We start from the raw sequence: 24,380 nt of genomic DNA on the forward strand, positions 1-24,380 counted from the left end.
TGCTAAATTGCCTATAGTGTTCAGGGATGTGTAGATTCAGTGGGTTAAATGGGGATGGGTCTGGGTGGGATGCTCTGAGGGTCGGTGTGGACTTGTTGGGCCAAAGGGCTTGTTTCCATACTGTAGGGATTCTATTCTATTGCTAAAGTAACAACTTAAATGAAGGAGCTGGCTGATTTGATGATTTGCTTAGGAACTTTAACTATGCAAATCCATTCCCCATGTTTGCTTGTCACTCAACAGAGAGCATATGTTTGGTTGCAAGATGGGCCCAGGGCCAGTATTATTTAAAGTTCAAGGCGCAATTTGTAGAGATGGAGATTTATAATAGTTATAGGAATATACACAGGATACATAGCAGAGAAACAGTCCATGCCGGTATTTGTGCTACACTCAAGCCCTGTCCCATCTTTGCTTCTGTAAATCTATCATTGTGACTCTCTATAACTGGCTCCTTCAATTGCTTGTCTAATTTCATCTACTTCCTCTGGTGGTGAGCTGCACTTTCTTGCTGCTCTTCTTAGAGTAACTACTGCTTTTGCTTTTGGAAGAGCATTGAGTGTGTTTTTGGAGTCTTCTTTGGGTGAGTTCCTAGGCTTAGCAAGAAGTGTTGTTATAGCCACATGTGGAGGACAGAGAAGCTGGTACTGTGGCAGTGCTTTGAATGAACAACATAACAGGGAGATGCAACTGATGCTGTGGAGAAGACAATTCCTCAGCTGTTTCTACAAACACATGTACCTTCTAAAGAAGAAATTGTGATAATATGTAAAATAAGAGCAGTAGAATAGCAATAATAGTACTGTTAATTTTCATTTTTTGGATATGGGCATCACTGGTTTGCAGAGCATTTATTGCCTGTACTAGTTGCCCTTGGGAAGGTAATGAACTGCCTTCATGAACCACTGCAGTCCACATGCTGTAGGTTTTCACACACAATGCCTTTAGGGAGGGAATTTCAGGATTGGACAGTGAAGGAATGGCAATATGTTTCCAAGTCAGGGTGGTGAGTGGCTTGGAGGGGAACTTGCACATGATAGGTGTTCCCAAGTATCTGCGGACTTTGTCCATGTAGATGGTTGAAGACATGGGTTTGGAAGGTGCTGTCTAAGGATCTTTGTTGAATTTCAGCAGTGCATCTGATAGATGGTACACACTGCCGCTACTGAGCAACTACGGTGGAGGGAGTGGATATTTGTGTAAAATATAGATTAACATTCAGTTTGCATGTACACCATTGTTTATTTGAGAAAAACAGTCACACTCTTTTAAAAAAAAAAAAAAAGTGAATGTCTGATGCTCTGAATATCGCCCCTGTCAGAGCATTTTGAATCAGTTCCAATCACCTACTTTTCCCCATACGCTTGCAAATTGTTTTGATTTAAATAATTATCTGATGCCTTCTTGTTTGCCACAATTGAACCTGCTTCCACCCAATATCCCGGCAATGCATTCCAGTCCCCAGCTACTCGTTTTGCGAATAAAGCCTTTTCTTGTTCACCTCACAGTTGCTCCTTTTGCAAATTTTTTAAAATATTGTGCCCTGTGGCTCTTGATCCTTTTACAAGCAGGATCTCATTTTCAGGACAGTTTCTCACCGTCTAGTCTGTCAAAGTCTGACATGATCTTAAACTTCTAAGAAGTCTCCTCTTAGTCTTCTCACCAAGGAAAAGAGAAACAACTTCTCCAATCCATCCTCATAATTGAAGTGTTTTATCTCTAGAATAGTTCTAGTAAACATTTTCTGTACTCTGTCTAATGTACTTACACCAATTTTAGAGCTTGGCGCCCAGAACAATACACAATAGTTGAGCTGAGGTCTAACTGATGTCTTGTATTTAGTTCAGAATAACCTCTTTGCTCTTGTACTCTGTGCTCCTATTAATGTAGCCTAAGCTGTTTTATTAACAGTTCTCTCTACCTGTCCTCCGAGCACCTTTTAATGACTTGTGTAGTTGTCTTCCTATACACACTGAGCTGACACTGACTGAAATATTTAATATTTTTCTAATTAAGGTCTATCAAAGTTCACTCACCAATGTTCCTCAATTTTAAACTGACAGAGCTATTAAACTTCCTGTTATGGTGTGAATAATATGATTAAATATAGAACTAGAAAAGCCCCAGAAGAGTTGAAAACCCCCAAAAGAATGAATGTAGGTGACTAAGAAATGACTATTTGACTAGATAAAAATACGGATAAAATTAATTAATTAGGTCATATGGGGACAATAGCAGTGATGAATTTAACAGTTCAATTTATTCCGAAGAAAGTGACATGAATGTCTCACTTCGTTACCACAGTCAAAGAGGCTGCACAGATTTCAATCATTCGTATGATCTCTGAGCTCATTGAACAGATGTATAATTTCTGTAACAATTGGTTTATTTTGGGCTGAAGCTTAAGGTCCTGGCATGGTTGATTACTCACACTTGTGCTTGTCCCTGACCTCTAAAACCCAGTGCAAAATTTGCATAGAGTTGAACAGCAAGTAGGCTAGGCATTTGCTTAACAGACCCAGATTAGCCATCACGGTCCATAAGAGCTGCTCATTCCTTTCATCTTGGCCTTCTAACATATTTTTCATGTGTTCACTTAGCTTCCCCTTAAATTCAACCACTCTATGTGGGGCTCAATTCCAAATTCTTACCACTCTCTGCGGTAAAAAAAATTATTCTGAATTATTTATTAAATTGTATTTTTTAAGCTATTATCTGTATTTATGAACCTAGAGACTTCCTGACAATGGAAACTTTGGGTCTGATTTTCCCATAGGAAATAGGAAGTGGGTTTTATTCCAGATCACAAACTCGCTTCCCTTGCAAAACAGGAATTGGCAAGGATTTTCTCTTCTCAGGGCCTTAATTAGCTAAAGGACAAGTCTGCTGTTCAATAAGCTTTTCGGGACATGGGAAGCAAGGAGGGCCACTGCCGAAACAGGCAGTCATTTGTAAGATATTTCTGTCAATGTCCCTATGTTTAAGATGGTACAGTTGCTGCTTTCAAATTATGTTGCAGACAATCATTAGGACCTATAGTTTTATTGGTAAACTCCCTCCTGACTTTCCCGAACTGAATATCTGAGGGAACTCTGCTGTGCACCCTCAATGTTGGAGGTATAAGGCAATCCTTTTGTGTAACACTCCATGTTGGACACTCCAGTCCAAAAAACTTGAGACCAAGTCTTTCCTGGATTTTAAAATTTTTCCGAATTATAGAAGGCTGTTAGTATGTTTAATCCTCAAATGTGTGAACCAGAATGTGTAGTGATGATACGTTGGTAGTAATTCCAATGTCGATTTTAGGACTTTGTGGTACATTGTCCTGCCTTTTCAGAACATGTGTGAATGTTTGTAAAAGCTTCTGATCACCTTTTTGCATCAACATGGTGCATGAGGATAACAACATGGAAAGCTTGGTCATCTTCTGAAGTTTGCCTTTCATTTGGTTGAATATGAATTGAAAATCCCCGCAGTCTTAGTGGACCCTAGGCTGCTCCCTCATTAGAGAAAGACAGTTGGTTATGTCTTTAACCTGAGGCGAGGGACAAGTTTGAGAATATGATTCTTTGTAGTGAGATGTGGTTGCACTTGGACACCACCTTAACACCTTTCTTGCTATCAGTGTTGTACATCTTGTTGATCATTTGTTCTGGAGTATGGCTTGGCCTTCAGAATCAAATTTCCTGCACATGCATGCCCTATGCCCCTTGGTGCCATGTGCTTTATAAATATCAAGAAAAACTGGATGACTTTTTGATTGGTGTGACAAGCCACATCTGTTAGAAATCTTTATTAGTTTGGTGTGTTTGACTGACTTTATCAATAGTGTAGGCTGAACCTAAAACATGTCATTGTTGTTGGCCTGGCACTATGCCTTCATATTTGCATCCATCCTCCAATAATGTGTCATGATGTGGTCTATTTCTTGCTTAGAATATCTTTTTGTAAAGGCTTTAATTAACTGGAGATGATGACTAATACAGTGAGCCTCACTGAGAGTTCCTCTTTGGAAAACCCACTGTCATGCTGTTTTCTGTGGCATCTCCATACAAAGTGGTCACTGGCCTGTTGGGAATTTTGATTTTATTGTCACGTGTACCGAAATACAGTGAGGAGCTTTGTTTACGAGCAGCACAGGCAGATCACAGCAAGCAAAGGATGTACAAATCAAAAAGACTTGGAGACATACAGGTTACATTGCAGGTTACATTATTTGAAGCTAGAGTCCATTTAACAATCTGACAATGGCCAGAAAGGAGCTGTTCATGAACCTGCTTGTGAGTGTGTTCAGGTTTCTATATCTTTTGCCTGACGGAAAAAGTTGTAGGAGGTCATCACCAGGGTGCGATAGGTCTTGACGATGTTGACCACCTTTCTGCAGCAGCGAGCCGTGTAAATAGAGTCCACAGAAGGAAGGTTGGCTTCCGTGATGGTCTGAGCTGTGCACAATACCTTCTGTAGTGTTTTTACAGTCCTGGGCAGAGCAGTTACCATACCAGGCCGTTATGCACCTGGACAGTATGATTTCAATAGTGCATCTGTAGAAGTTGGTGAGGGACCTTATGGACATACCGAATGTCCTGAGCTGCCTGAGGAAGAAGGGGCGTCATTGTGTCTTAGTGACTGTTGCATTTACATGGGAAATCCAGGACAGGATGTTGGTTATAGTCACGCCGTGGGACTTGATGTTCTTCACCCTCTCGACCTCCGTTCTGTTGATGTAAATGGAGGCTTGTTCTTCTCTCTTCTTCTTCTTCTTTCTGAAGTCGATGATTAGTTCTTTAGTTTTGCCGATGTTGACAGACAGATTGTTTTCATTGTATCACATCACCAAGATATGAATTAGAGTCTCTTAATCCTGAAGTTAATTCTTATTTTAAGCTAATCTCTGAGAACCTTGTAGATCTCTTTGGAGCTTTCTGATCATCCATGGACAGACATGTTCATTATGTGAAACCCCTCTTGGCCAACAAGAATGTTACTTTCAGAGTTTTTCTCTTGCAGTCATCTGCTGCCTGATCTGTGAAATAGTATTGCATACATTGTTTGAAAGGTATTTCAGGTGAGGGTATCACTGGATGTCCAATTGATAGTGAGGTTTCTGCTATCCATTTCAGACATCAAAAGTTTAACATACCTATAACCCTGCCTGTCAGTGTAATTTAAAAATGCTCCTTCCTTTCTAGCACGAGATTCTGCAACTGTCGTTTTGAGAGCATTAGTTACTATTATATTAACTGTCAGGAACAAAGTATACAAGGTTTTCAGCTGTCTCGTGCACAGCAATGTGTCTCGGTACAAAATTTGACTGTAACTTTAAATATGTTTAATTGAGGCAGCCTTAGAAAATTACTTTATTTACCTTGAACAAACTTAAATTCCAATGAAAATAAATTAGCTTTGCTTTCTTTATAGTTAATACCCTATCTACACATCTGTCTGTACTCTCAGCAACTGGTTTGGTTAAATGGTATTCCATTATCCAAATTCTTGGTTGTCTGTAACAGTTGTCTGGTTGGACTTCAATTAGTTTTCTAAATGTCTATCAGTGCAACATCGGAATACTTTGTAGATGGCCATAGCAGCTAACCACGACATGGGCTTTGTCACCCAGCATCTTTACTTGATGCAACAAATGCTCGTGTTATCCCTTGCAGCGTACGAAAGTAGGTGTAGATAATGTGGTATTAAGGGATTCAACTGCTGGCTATTATATACAATTATTACATTCACGGACACAAAGGTCTGGGCTAATACTAGGCTATTCAGTTATAGCAGAAGAGTATGCTTGTATTAGAGTATCATGTTTCAAATAACTGCAGTTAAGATGCAGCCTGAGATCACTGTACCTTTGGTCACATGTCATGACATAGTGATGATATCATGATCATTTTTCTTAAAGGTATACTGACCTTTTGATCAGAAAACATAGTGCAAAAGTTTAAGCATGCTCAAAAAATTTCTAGACTGCTGGTATTTCTGAACAATTACATTTCTGAGCAAAGAGGTTACAATATATCTTTTCCTGTATGTTTATTCCCCCACCCAGTGAACTCACCTGCCACCTGCAATAGGTCTTCTACCCTTTCCTCATGTCGTATTGTTCTTAAGGTAGGTAACTTGCCATCTTATACCATGCAACTGACCGACATACAATTTTCTTCTCTCCTAATTCACCTCTAATTTGCTGTCCTTGCTGTGTCTGGAGGCTGAGGGCTTCTAAAGGCCAGCTGCCTCCAAAAGATTCCCACATCTTCTGAAAGTCAGGTTTTTAATAGTTTCTTGAACAGTGTAATTGGCAGTTTTAGTGAGTACAGTTATTTCTGAGTCTGCACTCTGCCTTGCCCTACTGAAAGCTGCTGAATATAGAAATGGGAGGCAGATAGCCCAGTGTGTAATGTAGTGGCCTTTTTTCCTCTCTGTTCACTTTCTTTCTGACCTGATCCTGGATGGAAAAATCTAACTTGCGTTGTCTCCATCTAGCCAATGCATCCAGTTAAGACAGGGATTCCCAAAGTGAGGAGTTTGGACCCCAAATGGGATTGTGGGCTTTAAAGCAACAAGGAGTTCAGTGATAATAAGAACTGCCAATGCTGGAGTCAGAGATAACACAGTGGAGCTGGAGGAACACAGCAGGCCAGGCAGCATCAGAGGAGCAGGAAAGTTGACGTTTTAGGTCGGTTCTTCAGAAATGGGAGAGGGGGAATGGAGCTCAGAAATAAATAGAGAGAGGAGGGATAGGGCTGGAGAAGGTAGGTGGGATGGTGATAGGTGAGTGCAAGTAGGGAGTGGTAGGGATTGGTCAGTGAGGTGGGAGGACCGGATACTGGAAGAGAAGGTGGGCAGGTTGCACCAGGTCAAGGAGGCGGGGATGAGAAGGAGGGTTTGTTATGGGATGAGGTCGGGGCTGGGGAGAATTTGAAACTGGTAAAATCCACATTTAGGCCATGGGGCTGTAGGCTCCCCAGGCGGAATATGAGGTGCTGCTCCTCCAGTTTGCAGGTGGTGTGTCATTGTGACACTGGAGGAGGCCCAGGATGGACGTGTCACCCAGGGACTGGGAGGAGTTGAAATGGTTCCCAACTGGAAGGTGTTGTCATTTGTCACATACAGCGCGCAGGTGCTCTACAAAGCAGTCTCCAAGCCTCCGCTTGGTCTCACCGATGTAGAGGAGGCCACATCGGGAGCAGTGGATGCAGTAGACCACATTGATGGATGTCCAGGTGAACCTCTGTCTGATATGGAAGCTTTGTTTTGCTGCCTTGAGTGGAGGTGTAGGGGCAGGTGTAGCACTTCCTGTGGTTGCAGGGAAAAGGTGCTGGAGGTGGTGGGGCTAGTGGGGAGTCATTCAGACATGGATAAAACAGCTATACTCAGCAACATCCACAATCAGCCTCACAAAGGGGTCATAACAATTTTCAAGTCTCCAAATGGACTTGCAGTAGGAAAAAGATTGTGTAGCCCTTTATTGAAATTTCTGACAAGTCAGCTTGCAACCTTCTGTTTCTGGACTGTTCGATCATTCCCCTTAGCGATGGAATTACCCTTAACGATGTGCACTTTTCCCCATGTTCTTTATCTTTTTTGTCATATGGAGACTAGGAATATACACAGCCATATGGTATAACCAAAGTTCTGTTTAAATTGAACATGTCCTATATGCTTTTGAATTCTTGTTCCCTAGAAACAAACCTCACTGTTTTTGTAATCTCAATGCCTTATTAACCTGTGTTCCTATTTTTAATGACTTGTCAACTTGGATCCCTGAATCTTTGTAATTGACCCTATTTAGAGTCTTATTTTCCAAGAAGCGAGTGGCCACTTGTTATGCCCCTGGCCAAAATGCACCCCTTCACACTTGCCTACGTTGAAACTTAGTTCCCCTTACATGCCGAGATTGCAAGTTTCTTAATGCTACCCTGCATTTTGTTGTAGTTTCCCTCAATATTAACAAAATCCTCATTTTGGGGAACTGCACATATTTTGCAATAGTACTTTCAATTCCTGCCAAACTACTTACTGTAAACTGTGAACAAGTAGCCCGAGGAACAATTCACATGAGAGACTTTTTCTTAGTTTCTGCCAGATGTCATAGCTTCCATTTAACTGTTAGACTTGCATTTTCAATATCCGCTTCGCTGCTTGTTCCATGATTCCACTCACACATGAGCCTATTATTTGGCACTGTATCCAATGCATTTAAAAGTCCATGTATATTATAACCATTGGCTTACCCTTGTCTTTGCCTTCTGTTAGTCTTTCAAAGGCCAAACATGATCTTTCCGTTTTAATCCACATTGATTACTTGGCAGATTTTTGGTCAGCTAGCTCTCTGTACCTGCTTGAAAATCACTGACTAGTAATTCAGTTTTTTATTTGTTAACTACTATTGTTGTTGTTGCCACATTTGCCGCTCTTACTCTGTTTCTTTTAAATATTGTCCGTGTGTGGTTTATATGAGCTCTTGTTTGTGTTTTTTCAGTTTTATGACGACTGTGATTTCTTCTCTTTTTGTACAATCTTTGGGACATTTAAGGAACTGAGGAGCAAGATACCTGACTTTAAAAGGGGTGGCTTTACAAAGTTTGACTTGTCAATATTCTATAAACAAGTTCCACTGCCTGTGATTGGCAAAGAAATATATGTTTTTGTAACACCAGTTGGAATTTATCCATGTCAAGTTTGGAATTAAGAATACTCTGAATTTGAGTATTTGTAAAAAAAAATTTGCTGGGAAACAGTTTGAAATTTTGTTTTGCTATTTCAGTTTTATATATTTAATAGTTTCTCCCTCTCTTCTTCCCCCTCACCACCACCAACCCCACTACCATTTTTGTGTCATAAACTTGCAGTTCTTTTGTTAAATATATTTTGCAGCTTGGCATGAATGCTTCAGTGACTAACCACCACAAAAACCAATCTCAAAAAATTAAGCAGGTGATCTGTGAACCCAGGTTTCACTCTGATATCCGACTTAAGTAATTCCATCAGCCATGATCAATAAAATTGTCTTATTTTGTGTGTCCAGCCTCTCATCCCCATCACTGTCTGACTCAGGAATCCACAGGACAGAGGGAGGTTAAAAGTGGGCATGTAGTGACAGTGTATAGTTATGTTCTCTCTTTCATTCTTTTTTCCTGGGCTGTGACAAGAGATTTAGGAGAATTGCATGTCAAATGAGCATTTTATTGATGTTGAGATCAAAGGTTGTATTTTCCAACCAATTCCTGGATGACAGAACAAAATTCTCGCTTGTGAGCTGCGAGAGGCTTATTAATAGGATCATTGCTCATTTTCATCCTCATTACGACTTAATCTCACCTCATCCATGCACAATCTCCCAGCCACCAGATGGAAACTAGAAACCAAGAGTTTCCAATGTGAAAGTTAGAGCAGGTACCTGGTGAGTCTGGGTCTCTGCTCAGTTCTCTGGACCTCCATTTTTGAAACCAGACACAAACATGTCAGGGCACGCTTCATGGGTGTGGCTGCATGACCACGGATGTTGTCATCTGACAGGTCAGCCGCACCAGTCCCACACAGCACATCTCCGATCCATTTGCAGTACACTTCTGCACTTTAATGTTGCGCTGTGGAATTTCCACTTGTTCACAAGGACAGGTACCCAGCTCATAGAACAGTCCGGGCTACATATCAGGGCTGCTCACTTGCTCGCTTCACCCTCATTCACTTTGCACTACCAGCTTGCTCGCAGCATCTCAGCCTTGCCTTGCATATTAGCACTTTCCGCTCTCCCCAGCTACACTTTGAAGGCTCACAGTACTTCTGTGTTGCCTTGCAGTTTCGAGCTGACAAAGCCAGGCAGTTTGTTATGCTTGTTGGCATTTGCCACTCAAGCAGGTGGACATGGTGCTGCATGACACAGGGCTCCATCAATCCTGCACTTGCACCCAGGTGCCAGCCAAGTTCATGGGCAAACACAATGCATGTGCCACAAGCAGATGCCCATGTCTCAAATTCTAAGAACACTCCTTGGTAAAATCAAGGGAGACCGCTTTCAGTCAGGGGATCCCAGCTCCATAATCTGGAGCAATATCCACTATCAGTCCAGGGGCTTGGACATGGTCAGGCTGCTTGGAATGGTCAGGGTTGGGGTCCTATCATTGTAGTGTGTGAGGAGCTGAATGTTGAGCATCCTGCCACCTCTCTTAGCTCATTCTGCCCTTTTGTCGGCTGTTTTTCTCCTGCTGCTGCAGGTGAGCTAAAGTTGGATAGGTGCCCAGAGAGAGTGAGTAGGAGGCACAGAGGCCTGGTAGTGTTTGTAATGTGAGAGCTTAGAGAGGTTGAGAGTAGGTGAAGGATGATGTTGCGTAAAATTTAGAGAGTGGAAGAGCATGAGCCTTTGTGGAAGATGGATGTAGTACCAGAGGCAGAGTGAGTGCGAGACAGCAGAAAGGAGATGGTAGCACTTACTGTACTGGAGCAAGAAAAGTCAGTGTTGCTGCATGACCCTCCAAGTGGTTGAGACCAGGGGGCAACCTCTGACAGAGCTGGCAGAGTCTGGTATTGTGGCCCCCTCTGGTATTCTGGGAGAAGAGAATGGTCCTCCTCTGCCCAACCATGTCTAGCAAGACCCTGTCCGCAATGTGGCAGGACAATTCCCCTTACCTGCCATGTCCAGTGTCAATGTCGTGAATGATGTAGCGCAGCTCCTTACTGCCAGCACTTGACTGGTGCATAACAGCCGTTTTAAAGATGGCACCAGCATCTTTGATCCCAGAATATCCTGTAAGTGACAAGTGAGTGAATAAGGTTGGCTGTGGGCAATGGGTACACCACCACATAGGCATGGTAGTTAATGAAGCAAATTTGGGGTCATTGCACATGCAAACCTATTGTCCTCTTGGAGAGAAACATTCCACAAAGCTCAGTATAAACGACATTTGGCCAAAATATGGGAAGGTTCAGCCCACTGTTCCATCTAGCTTGCTCCACATAATTGTAAGCAACGCTCTGTAATGGACACACAGAAACAGACACACAGACACACAGGGTGAGGGGTGTTGAGATTTTTTTGCATACACTGTGTTAGGTGATCTTCAATTTATCACTGAAACCCTATGGTGTAGAAGCAGGCCATTCAGCCCAAGGAATCCATGCTGACCCAAGGAAGAGTTACCCCTCCCTCTACCCTATCCCCATAACCCAGCATTTCCCATGGCCAATCCACATAACCTGCACATCTTTCGAATGGGAGGAAACCAGAGCATCCGGAGGAAACCTAGGCAGACATGGGGAGAACGTGCAAACTTGAGTCACCCAAGGTTGGAATTGAACGTGGGTCTCTGATGCTGTGGGGCAGCAGTGCTAACTACTGAGCCACTATGTCACCCATTTGTCATAATAATGTTGAAAACAATTTGACTTAGGCAGCTTCATTTTTTTTGGCATCTTCTCCAACTCGTGGCCCTAAATAAAATGGCCTGAAAGCTAAATTTTGTTTTGCAGTTGATGAATTGTAGCTCATGACTTTCTAGGGATGGGTTGATTTGAGCGGATATATGAGCTTGCACGTGAGTGACCCACATCTAAAGCTGCTTGCATTGAAAGCACAAACCTTTTGAAGAGGAAGCAACTCCACTGCACCAGTTGTTTCGAACTCTTAAGCAGTATTACTGACATACAGCCAATGGCATTCTTTCTGCTTCCCTCATGTTAGAATAAAATCATAGGATCATGCAGTGCAGAAAAGTTAATAACTTCAATAGAAACTGTGGACTTGGCCCAGCCAGTTATATGTTTCACCTACCTATATATTTGAAGCTAAACTGTAGACACAGGATAAAGCTAAAATGGACAGTTTATGCTGGGCTTAAGAAAAGAGCTTTTTATCCGAACATTGTGTTCTTCATGGACCTCTGCCAAGTATTAGCATTCCAAGAAGACCCTTCTTGCCAAATCTTGCTAGACATAAGCAGGGGGAGTGATGTGGCTATTTATTAAGAGCAGTGGGGCTGCATTCAGGTTTATTACATCTGCTAAACATTTGAGCAAAACACCAGGAGGAATAAGTATGCTGCAACTTTAAAACTATTGCTATCATCGTTATTTCTGTTTTGGTTTAACTAAAAACCCTTTCCTGTTCAAATGGAGTGAACTAGATGCCTGCTCCAGTAGTCTGCTATCAGAGTATGTTGTGGTTCAATTGTTTAGTAATATTGTGGCCATAAGAACTTGTTTACATCCTTTCCTAACACTAATGTTTTAGTTTCTTCCACATTCTGCTCAATACTATGTCTGACTCTCACCCAAGATATCAGGGTCACTGGGATTTGGGAATGAGTCTAGCTACGTCACTGTACTTTGCACTGACTGTCATTTCATTTTTAACCAGTTGAAAGGTTTAAGGACTTTAACCTGTAAATATTAGCACAGACATATTTTCTGTCTGTAATACATTTTAGTCTGTTTGCATGTTAATGTCTAATGTCCTCCAGTCCTTCCTCAAGTTTCTAATCGCTGCCCTGCATGAGGAAGAGACTCAAAACCACACAAGAGCAAAGCTTAAGTTGGTGTCACTGTATTTTTGGTGCTTCATAAACACACGAGTAATGAAAATTAAAAAAAAACAAAGAACTGTGGATGCTGGAAATCAGAAACAAAAACAAATTGCTGTGGGAAGAAAGCAGACTTAATGTTTCAGGTCCAGTGACCCTCCTTCAGACCTCATGTTCTGAATTTGCCAGGAATTTCTGTTTTTCTAACTAAATATGAAGTCTGATTTGCCCTTAGTTGCTGTAATTTAGCAACAGTAAATGCTGCATGCAAGAATATCTGAAACTGCATTATGTCAGCAATTGCATTGATGTAAGACAAGGATTTTACTAACATGTTCCCTGGTTTGGTAATAATCCTGTACCTTTTAAGTTCTGTGTTACAAACAGATCATAATGTTTGAAATAGTTCAGAAAACCATAATGATTTGCAGCAGAATTAAGTGATGGGCGATTACAATTTCAATGCAACGTTCAAAGTATTGCAAGCTTTACAATTCCCAGGGTAGCCAAATAGTGTACTGCTGTAGTTAAAACAAAGAACTAGTCAATAGTAGAGGAAATGCCAATATTATGATTCTCATTTGTTTTAATATCCAGTGCCTTTTGTTCAATAGGTTTTCCACCAGTGTATTATACCCTTTTTGCTCTGATGAATGAAAGAGACCGGTGTTGGTATCCTCCAAACCATGTCTTTGACATTGATGACTCTGCAGATGTAGCCACCATTTTTCGACTAAGGTAGGTTGAAATCTCCAAGTATTAATATCAATAGTCAATATTGTTTGCTGTCAAAATACAAAAGCTCTCTTTTCAAGGATCTCTTGCAAGTTTGTCATTGTTTCTTTTGAACATGTTTCTTAATATTCTCACTAGGTTAGTGACTAGAACTTGTATAACGTGAACTATGTACTGTCTATCTGAAACCTATTCAATTATATGTTGTACAGATGACAATGAGGGTCCACTTTTTATTCTTTTTTTTTCTTTCTTGGGATGTGGGTGTCACTGGCAAGGCCAGTATTTGTTGCTTATCCCACTGAACCTTGCATTGAGTCACTTACTCAGCCATTTCAGTTGATATTCTAGAGTTGACCACCTTTTGCTGGGTAAGGAATGAACCAGATAAGCTTTTACGACTGTCAGGAGTTTCATGGTGGCTTTTAGTTCAACTGTTTTTTGTTCCTGAAACTAAATGTAAATTTCAATCATTCATATGTTCTGATTGCTGCTAATTCAAGGTGCTTTCATTATGAGGCCATCAATTAATTCTGTCTCATTGCACAATACCACTTAATATGTTTTGGCTCACAAGTTTTCCCAAAAAAAGTAATATATCTTTCATCTGATTTATATGTACGATGTGTGAGGTCTTTTGTGCCAACAGTGCCTGAATGACTTTGACAATGAGAAAGACAACTGAATCTAAAGGGTTTTTATGCAGGTTAACCCCTTTGATTCAATGGTATGTTTCTCTTAAGCAAATGCACAATTAAATATGAAAAAGTAAAATACTGCGAGAAGTCTGATGTATAAATAGAAAGTGAACCGACTACTTCCATTGGTTTTAAGCACTTAAATCACAACATTTAAGCACATTTGAGTTAGAAGTTCCTTAGCATGTAATATAATTCAAATAAGATCATAGAATCTTCAGATCTCTGTTCCACTCAACAATAGCTTGTTACTCCACTTGTTACTGTTGAGTCTAGGCCCACATTCCTGACATGAGAGTTTTGAGTATGTGATGCAGTGTTGAATATTGGGGTATAGTTTCTACTTTGGGTGTAATTTAAAACTTTGATGCGCATTCAATTCGTTTTGAAAGTGCTGTTCTCCCCCTCAGTCCCACCTTGGATTTCCATTCAAAGTCACTTGTGTATCACTTGGTGTAAAATTGGCCGCACAGCAGTATAATTGGACTGCACTTAACAGGTAATCTAACAAGGAAAGAGTTCCTGAAAAAAATTCTTGATGTTAAGGAGTGATTTAAAAACAAAATTTAATACAGTTCAAAATCAGTTTTTTTTAAAACGATGTTGAACTGAGCTATTTAAATCCAACTGGACGCTTTACTAGTTCCGTGACAATTGAATCATAGAATCCCTGCAGCGTGGAAACAGGCCCTTCGGCCCAACAAGTCCACACCAACCCTCAGAGCACCCCGCCCAGACCCATCCCCCTATAACTCATCTAATCTACACATCCCTGAACACTACGGGCAATTTAGCTTAGCCAATCCACCTAGCCTGCACATCTTTGGTCTGTGGGAGGAAACCGGAGCACCCGGAGGAAACCCATGCAGACACGGGGAGAATGTGCAAACTCCACATAGACAGCCGCCCGAGGCCGGAATCAAACCTGGGTCCCTGGCGCTGTGAGGCAGCAGTGCTAACCTCTGAGCCACCATGCCGCCTTTTAACCAAACTTACTAGTACTGGATCTTTCGATTCCGCACTAGCGTTACGTAGTTTCTTTTGTGACAAGGGCTAAAATGAACATTACCACATCAACTTAAGATACCTTGCTGGAGATATTTTTAAAAAAAAACACATCCCATGACAGTCCACGTATTGACACCAAAACACTATCCGGGATGTCGATAAGGTGTATGGAAGAGTGAGTGAAATGCAAGCTGAGGTTCTGTCTTGGTATGTATTGCAGCAGCTGAAGTGCCAGCCAAGTATTACAGGTAGGCAACTCATACCTTTATCAAGCAATTGTACCCTAACTCCATATCTCACTACTTACTTTCACAGGATGCCATTTGAAAGATACTTTAAGTGACAGTCCTTGTGATTCCATCTCAATACACCACCAGTTTTTACTGGCCATTACAAGTGTGGATGAATCACATTCACATGAACATTCCCACTAAACGTGGTGGGGGCTGTTCTGCATATTTGGAATCACTGATATTCATTTGTTTAGGTGAGAGATGGTCAGAGTTCAGAAAGTGAAACAATCCTTTAGTGCTGGTGGATGTTGTATACAGTAATTTGTGGACAGTATTTATTTGACCATTTAAGCTTAATTGACTGACAATTTAATCAAATTGCAAAAGTGATCCTTTCTATTTTCTCTCCGCAGATTCTACTTTCCACATTGGTACAGTCCTGGAAATAATAGAGCCTATCGTTATGGAGTTGCCAAGGGTGCAGAGAGTCCCTTTATTGATGATACCATCATGACATACCTTTTTGCTCAGGTAAAATGTGCTATATGTTTTGGCTGACTTATTTCTGCTTTACTCGCATTCCTAGCTACAAGCGCTGTGTTGGAACTGAGATTTACTGCATTGATACACATTGAACTGCTGTTGATTTATCTTTTGTACACCGTATAAATGTTTTGATTGTATAATTAAATTTAACTTTTTGGTGTTGAGCACTTTATTGAGCCTTTATTATTTGTCCAGCTAAGTGACACTAATGAAAAAAGCAATGACTTTCGACTAACTCAACAGATTCGTATTACAACTGTGGAAATGAAAACTCAGTAGAAATCCTGTCTACCCTGTCATGAAAATACATACAACTTAAAAGGAGTAGGCTATTTAGCCTTGAGCCTGCTTTGCCATTCCATTAAATCCTGACTGATCTGATTGTGGCTTCAATACCACTTTCTTAAGTATTCCCAATACTGTTTGATTCCCTTGTTACTGGACAATCTGTCTACCTCTGCCTTGCCTCAATGTGCACTGTGGAAGAGATTTTTAAAGTTGTGTCCCCTGGTTCGAATCTCTCCCACAAGGAGAAACATGCTTTCAGCATCTATCATGTGAAATCCCCTCAGAATTGTACATATTTCAATAAGTCTCTTATTCTTCTAAACTCCAGGAAGTAGGCCCAGTCTTTCCAGCCTCTCCTCTCGAAACGCCCTCATCCAGAATCAGAAGCGTGACCCTCCTTTTGAACTGTACCTATCTTAAGGAGACCAACCTGTATTGGTACTCTAGACATTGTCTCCCCAATAGCCTGCAGCAAAATATCTGTACTTTTAAATTTCATTCCCCTTTTAATATAAAACCATCTAAGTTGAAAGCTGCATGAAGCTACTGGTTTGCAGTGTGGGAAATCTGGACAGGTGGTTTGCAATGCAGAGAGATGCCAGCAGCATGGGTTCAATTCCCATGCTGGCTGAGGTTACCTGAAGGACTCCCCTCTTCAATTTCTTTCCTCACCGGAGAAATGGTGAGCCTCTGGTTAAACCAACACCAGTCATTTCTGTCTAATAAGATAGCAGCCTCTGGTCCAGTCGGATGATGGCGACTTTACCTGTACATAATGAGTAACTCTATGAAAATATATGTTTGCCTTAATTCATTAAAGTAAGATGTTGTACAGTCATTTCTTTTGACTGAAAATAGTAATGGCTCAAACAACTTTAGAAATTTACAACAAAGATTCAGCTCTCTGTGTGGACTGACCTCAAGAATGACATCTTGTATTTTTTGAGATGCATGTTTTATTTTAGAAATAGCTGAGAGGACTCCACTGCTGTCAAGAGAATTTTATTTTTGTGAACGGAATTTTCACAGCAATACTATACCAACCATAATGGTGTGTCAGCATGGTTCGGTCTGGTTAAATCTAACGCTGAACTGACCTAGAATTGTGCTAAGCTGCTGAGTGACCAAATTTTAGTTTGTTCTGTAGACCTTGGAGTTTGGTAGTTCTGATCTTCAAAAACAATATGGTGGTGTTCTCGTATATTGAGATGAAAACGTCCCAATAAAATGGCACCAAAAGTTACTTACATGTTAGTAGATCATAGAAGGTCATTGAATAGATTGTAAAAACCCTACAGTGCAGAAAGAGGCCACTTGGCACATAGAGTCTGCGCTGATCCTCTGCAGAGCATCCCACCCAGGCCCAGGCCCCTACCCTAACCACATAACCCTGCATTTTACCATGGCTAATCTACCTAACCTGCACATCTTTGGACTGTACGACAAAACCGGAGCATTCAGCAGAAACATGCATAGACACATGGAAAACGTACAAACACCAAACAGACAGTTACCCAAAGCTAGAATTGAACGTGGGTAGCTGTCACTCTGAGGCAACATGGTAGCCACTGATCCACTGTGCCGTCGACTACTGCTGCCATTTGTATAAGAGAAACAAAGTCAAAATTAGTTTTGATCTGTTAGCTGCAAATTTTAAGTGTATGAGAGGGAGCAGACTAACCGAAGTAGCAGCTTGTGATGAAATTCTTTCAGCCCACTTACATTTAGTATGCAGTCGGAGTTGTGGGAGTTAATTTCCCTTGTTCTCCTAAGGTCGCAGGACATCCAGCAAGAAGCACAACGACATCCCTGACTAGAAGAATGCCCTGCACACTATTAGAACTAAACAAGGGATATCCTTCAACTCTCAACTAAAGTGGGTTTCAGCCTTTGCAAAGCTGTCCCTGTTCTATACGCTTCAGTGGCTTGTGCAAGCTACATTGAGTTCTGAGAAGCACCAGATAAAATGACCAGCAGTGCTTTTGCAGGATCCAACCTCCGCCTCCTCTCCCATGTCAGCTTGCCCAGTGCACTAATCACTGAAAACCATCTCTGCAGGGCAGGATATGCTCAGCATAAGATGCCCAAAGCAGCTACTGCACTTAGAAGTCAAGATCCCAAGGGGACAGTGGAAGTACTTCAAGAGATGTCCTCAAAGCATCCCTGAAAAGGTCAAATATCTTCACCATCTCATGGGATTCCTTGACTGGCTAAAATGAAGGAGGCAAAAATGGGTAACACTGGGAATGGCTTTGGCAAAACGGATGAAACCTATTCTGGTGTATTTGGGAATTCTCCACCACTTTCCCAACCTCAGCAATGCCAAAATCCTGGGGTAAGGCGGGGGGGTGTCAAGAATTGGTCTCACTGCATCTTTACGAGCTTCATCCACTCTGGAATAGCACTATTAAAGCCTTTAAATTATTTTCCAGAATTATTGAGCTAGCTAAAAACTTATAATGTTACGACACACCGTTGGTAAGCCAGACCAAATCAGCATCCCATCACTGAGTTTGCAACACAGTGAAATTAAAACAGTTGATGACCCTCAAAATTGTTCAAATGTTCCCAACCAGATTTTATAAATAACTAGCCTTGTGCACCAAGTTTATAATTTAAACAACATTTTATTATCAATAATGTGATGTTAGCAGAACACAGATGAACTACAAGACAATTTAATTAACATCTATGACCTAAGCCCAGTATTCTTGAATCACCAAGCCCTACTTGCATACTGACAGACAGAGTTAAGAAATAAATTAAACAAAACTAAAGGACTCTTAGGTTGCCAGTGTGATAGCTGTTTCAACAGTGAATACCAAACCTACATGAATTCTGATGGGTTGTATTGCAGGCATATAGGAATTGTGCATGCTTGAATTCTGAAGTCACCGATCAATGCAATCAGCATCCCCAGACCTCTAGAGATTTTTCTTAAATTCTTAAAGACTGGAGTTCCTTTCTCAGGACTTTCAACAAGTCAGTAACTGGAGACTAACTAGAGAGAGTAAAAACCAAACAACATAGTCCCACAGCTTCCAAAGCAGCACTGCCTCCTGCCTAAAAATCTAATCAAAATCAGTTCACATTTTGGTTTCTCTTTCTTTTTCAACATTCTGTATGGTTAGTTGGTCAGAACCAGTTTCTTGATTGAACAATTCAACATCCAACTAACTGCCAATCCCTGAGCATAACAACATCTTGGTGCCAGATCATTTATATCGTTCTTTGAGCAGTAATTAACCTGTCTTGCCTTTCCAAACCAGTTCCCAACAGGAACCATCAATCTTTTGTTTTTTTTTGAACAAGATGATGTTAAAAGTGCAATTCCTAACTGCAACTCAGTGCCAAACTAAAAATGAGAAAAAGGAAAGAAAAAGAATCGTGATCTCAACAACAAAACATAACTTATTTTAACTGATTTTATAAGATGAAATCCAACTAAGATAGTTGAAAGCAGTGAATGACCATGAATGGATCAGGGGATAAAAGGACATAAGTGCATTGTACATTATTGCTAAGACAGAATATTACATGTCCTGCTTCAAAAATATGTAATCCAGTTAGTGGGGACACTATTGGGAGGCCAACTCCTCATCCAAGGAGAGACATGGGAATGTTTTGACTACGTTGAAGCTTGATGATGGAATGAAGAGAGTGCCTCTAATTAAAGCTTTTCTTTCACAGTGGCGTGATGACTTCATTAATGGATGGATAAAAATACCAGTTACACACGAAACACAAGAGGAATGCCTTGGTATGGCCGTGCTTGATATAATGAGAATAGCCAAGGAAAAGGACCAGTCACCTTTGGACATCTATCGCTCAACTAGGTAAGAAGTCAAACATTTTTAGTTGCTTTCTTCCAATTCCGTTAACTTTGCAAAGAATGGTAGACTAAAATGGTCAAAGCACTGGAGGATGCCAATCAGCCCATGTCAGTGGCAGCCCTTATCTTATTCCCCTGTCTTTCTCCAGGGTCCTGCAAAATTTTCTCTTCAAATAATCGAGATTTTCTGTGAAAAAGCACAATTGAATCTGCCATTACCACGTGCTCAGGCAGTGTGTGTTCCAGATTCTCCCCATTCACTGTTGTTAGTCCTCAACTTTTTTGTCTTTTTTTGGTTAGGATACTAGAGGTAGATATTCTGTACACAGGAGTAAGTTGTGATTTTCTGGTGGTTTAATTTTAGAGGTGCTTTACCATATTTGAATTCTTTGCAATCGGTGTATGCACATGTAACCAAAAATATGCTAACTGGAATTCATCCCCAGTTAACACAGTGTGCAGGTAAACAAAAACAAAATAAACTTCCCAAACCCAACATGAATGGATCCACAAGGATCCATTGAATATCAACCCCAAATCCTGAGCCAGAACTCTATACTAATGTACTCATCAAGACTGTGTCTAGAGCAGGGTTCAAACAGTGCACCTTCTGACTTGGAAGCAGGATTGCGACCCTAACAAATATTCGCTCATGATGTGATTCTTGTGAGTTGTGGCTTTTATAGTAACATCCTAGTCCTACACAGTGACAATTTTTTTAGGACTTTGGACTTGAAAAACAATAATGAGTTTATTTACCATTAGCCGATAGCCAATTTAACTGTTGAAGATTTTTCAGAGAATTTGTAACTTGAGATAGTTGATATTTGTACCAATAATTGCATTGTTTCAATTCCAGTTACAAATCGTTCTTGCCGAAAAATATTCGTCTACAGATCCAAAATTACCACTTTGTAACAAGGAAGCGGATCCGATTCCGATTTTACCAGTTTATCCGGCAATTCAGCCAGTGCAATGCAAGTGCCCGAGATTTGAAGTTGAAATATTTGATTAACATGGAAACTCTTCAGCCTGCCTTTTTCTCGGAGTATTTTGAAGTGAAGGAGCCAGTACAAGGACCTTCAGGAGAAGATGTGTTTACAACGATTGTTGTAACTGGAAACGGAGGCATTCAGTGGATGAAGGGAAAATGTAAAGACATCGATTCTCAACCTGATCAGGTAATAGCCGTAATGATTTAAGTACTCCACTTATAATGTTTTGCAGCTTTTAAAGTTGAGATATTAAAAGGGTCAGCGCAAAACGGTTACATCTGTTAATGCACTTGTATAAAAGTTTAGTTCTTCAGCTTTCTTCACTGAATACATTAATTTAATTGGTTGCCTCATGCAGATTATGAAGGTTTATGTGTAAAACATTACCATTTTTTGTACTCCATTGCCTGAGATTCAGTTGATTTAAAAATCCAGTGGGGTCTTGATTTATAAGTAGTCTTGAAAAGTCAAATTCATCTGGTTGAAGTTGAATCTTGTTTTGCATGAGTTGCTGTCCATTTCATTTGAACTTGTGTTTTCTTGTTATTCTAAAGCCACTAACTGCTATTGTTATCTGGTTCACTGTGTTACACCTGAAAATGTAGCATGTAGTCATTTGGATCAACTAGTTTCTGGTCCAAACACACCTTCTCCCCACCCTCTTTCATTCAACCCTATCTCTGTATCCTTTCCTTGGTTGTCTATTTTAAATGCATTTATGCCATTTGCCTCAACTATGGTGCTACTTGTCATAGCGAGTTTTGTATAAACAAGTTTGTGGAGTGCCCAACTGGATTTATTGAAACTATATTCTATTTATGACAGTGCTTCCTCTTAGCTTTGCATCTATGCAACAACAAGAAGCCAATCCTTTAAAATCTTGAGCAAATTTTTAATGGTGTCATGTACGTAAATAAATCACTGAAAAAAATATTTGAGGGACTGATGAGCTATAGTTTCTTGCAAGTAGAAATATGTTTTGTATGTTTGGCCTATCAATTCCATTCATTGTGTTGTTGTAGTGTGAATAATTTCTCAGTCTGTACAGTTTGGTGTATAGTCAGGTTCACAGTGGTTGATATTAGGGCCACTACTTGTCTTGATGAGTATTAATGACCTAGACTTGAATAGCACAATTTTAAAATTTGAAGGTGACACAAAATTTGAAAGTATTGTGAGCAGGTCTGTGATAAAACTCCAAAAGGACGCAGACAGGCTTGTAGAATGGACAAGCACTTGGCAGATAAAGTTTAATGCCTGGAGTGTGAAGTGATCTATTTTAGTAAGAAGAATGAAGAGAGGCAATTGAAAATAAAAGATATTATTCTAAAGCAGGTGCAGTAACAAAAGGGATCTGGGTACATGTGCAAAAATTGTTGAAAATGACAGGACAATTGAGAAAGTGGTGAATAAGGCTTTAGAAATAGCGATCTGGAGTACAACCTTTTTGGACGTTCTGGTAAATCATTATAAAACACCAATTCAGCCTCTATCTGGAGTAAGGTACCCAGTTTTGGCCAACACAATTTCAGAAGGATGTGAATGCTTCTGGAGAGAGTCCAGAAAAGATTTAGGAGAACAGCTCTGGGACTGGGAGCTTCCAGTATCTGGATAACTTCAAGAAGCTGGGGCTGTGCTCTTTCAAGGAGGTAAGGCTGAGAGATGACTTGATAGAAACATCCAAAATAATGAGGATTCTCAACAGAATAGATAGGAAGAGACATTTCACATTGGTAGAAGGGTCCAGAACCAGAGCATCCGGACTGCAGGTGATTGGAAAATAAATAGTGGAAAGATGAGAGAAAGCATTTCTGACTAGTGAGTGCTTAGGATCTGGAATGTGCAACCTGAGTATGCACTGGAGGCAGATTCAACTGTGGCTTTCAAATGGGAATTGTATAATTAGCTGGATAGAATCCCTACAGTGTGGAAGCAGGCCATTTGGCTCATCGAGTCTACACCGACTTGCCAGAGAGCATCCCATCCTGATACTCTGCATTCCTGTAACCCTGCATTTCCCATGGCTAACCCGTCAAGATACCACAGGCAATTTAGCATAGCTAATCCTGCCTGACCTGCACACCCTTGAATCGAAAGAAATTGCAGGGTTACAAAGCAAAAGTGGAGGAAAGACAGTAGCTGAGTAGCTCTTTAAAAAGGGCACACAGACTCGATGGACTGAGTGGTTTCCTGCAATGCTGAAACAATTCTATGATCATTTTCAAGGCCTTTCTTGGGTCACTCCTCTGTCTTCCCTTTGCTAAAGAAGTGGAAACTGAGCCAGTTCAACCTTTCCTGATAAGTACGTCCTTTCAGTTTGGGTATCATCCTTATGAATCATCTTTGCTCCTTTTTCATGGCTTAATATCCTTTTGTTTTATAATCAGCAGTCACAACTGTACAGAGTATGCTAAGTGTCATTTAACCAAGGTTTCAAAAAAATCTCTCTTAGCTTCAAACAAAAAACTAAAAAGCTGGAAAAGATCAGCAGGTTTGGCAGCATGTGTATAGAGAGAAACAGTGAACGTTTCCAGTCCAACATGGCTCCTTTCCGGTAATCCTATAACTGACTTAAACTTCCCCACTTCTGAATTCTAATCCTCTAGAAATTAACCCAAATGCTTTTACTTTAAAAGATTTGTTTATTTTCACCTCCAGATCTGAAATTCTCTACCCATTTTAAGCCCTTATTTTCAGCTATGAAGACGTGTTGGTAAATACCATAAGAAATAGGAACAGGAGTAAGCTATTCAGTACCTTCAGCCTCCTGTGCCAAGGCTGATCCAATATTCCTCATGTCCACTTTTCCCTGTAACCCTTGATTCCCTTACTAATGAAGAATCTATCTATCTCAGCCTTAAATGTACACATACCTGCCCCCTTAGCTCTCTGTGGCAAGGGCTCCAAAGACACTTCAACATCTGAGACAAAATTTCCGCGTCATCTCAGTCTTAAATTGGTGCTCCTTTTATCCTGAGACTACACCTACTGGTCCTAGACTCCCCCAAGAAGGGTTACCTCCTCAGCATTTACCCTGTCAAGCCCCTTGAGAATGCAATATGTTTCAATAAGATCACCCCTCATTTTTCTAAATTCCAGTAAGTAGATTTGAGTTTTTTCTTTGCAACAGAGAAAGTTGAGGGGGAAATCTGATAGCGGTGTATAAGCTTATCAGGGGCATGGACAGGGTGGATTGAAAACAGCTGTTTCCCTTAGTTAACTGCTCAATAACAAGGGAGCACATTTTTACGGTGAAGGGCATGAGTTTTAGAGGGGTGTTGAGGAAAAATGTTTTCACCAGAGGATGATGGAGGTTTGGAATGCACTGCCTGAGGATAATAGAGGTGGTAACTTCACAAACTTTAGAAAGTACTTGGATGAGCACTTGTCATAGCATTCAAGGCTATGGGCTAGAAAGCGCTGGAATGTTGGGCTCATGTAGATTTAGTGTAGTTTTGGCAGTACAGGCTCACTGGACTGAAGGGCCTCTACTGAATGATTCTATTTATGTAGTATGTGGCACC

At 40.7% G+C, this 24,380-nt stretch overlaps 1 protein-coding gene across 1 annotated transcript in view; it reads left to right on the forward strand.

Moving 5' to 3' along the window:
- Positions 1 to 13,135: 13,135 nt before the first annotated feature.
- The window catches only part of LOC109934192 (tyrosine-protein kinase JAK2-like), a 95,652-nt gene continuing 84,407 nt past the window's right edge, over positions 13,136 to 24,380 (forward strand). Inside the window, exons 1-4 of the mRNA XM_020533023.2 lie at positions 13,136 to 13,259; positions 15,609 to 15,726; positions 19,720 to 19,865; positions 20,721 to 21,042. Of these exons, the coding sequence (XP_020388612.1) occupies positions 13,171 to 13,259; positions 15,609 to 15,726; positions 19,720 to 19,865; positions 20,721 to 21,042 (675 nt within the window). The 5' untranslated portion in view covers positions 13,136 to 13,170. The remainder of the gene's footprint in view (positions 13,260 to 15,608; positions 15,727 to 19,719; positions 19,866 to 20,720; positions 21,043 to 24,380) is intronic.

Source organism: Rhincodon typus, chromosome 3 (assembly GCF_021869965.1).
Source record: "Rhincodon typus isolate 14 chromosome 3, sRhiTyp1.1, whole genome shotgun sequence".
In the NCBI taxonomy this organism is placed as follows: domain Eukaryota; kingdom Metazoa; phylum Chordata; class Chondrichthyes; order Orectolobiformes; family Rhincodontidae; genus Rhincodon; species Rhincodon typus.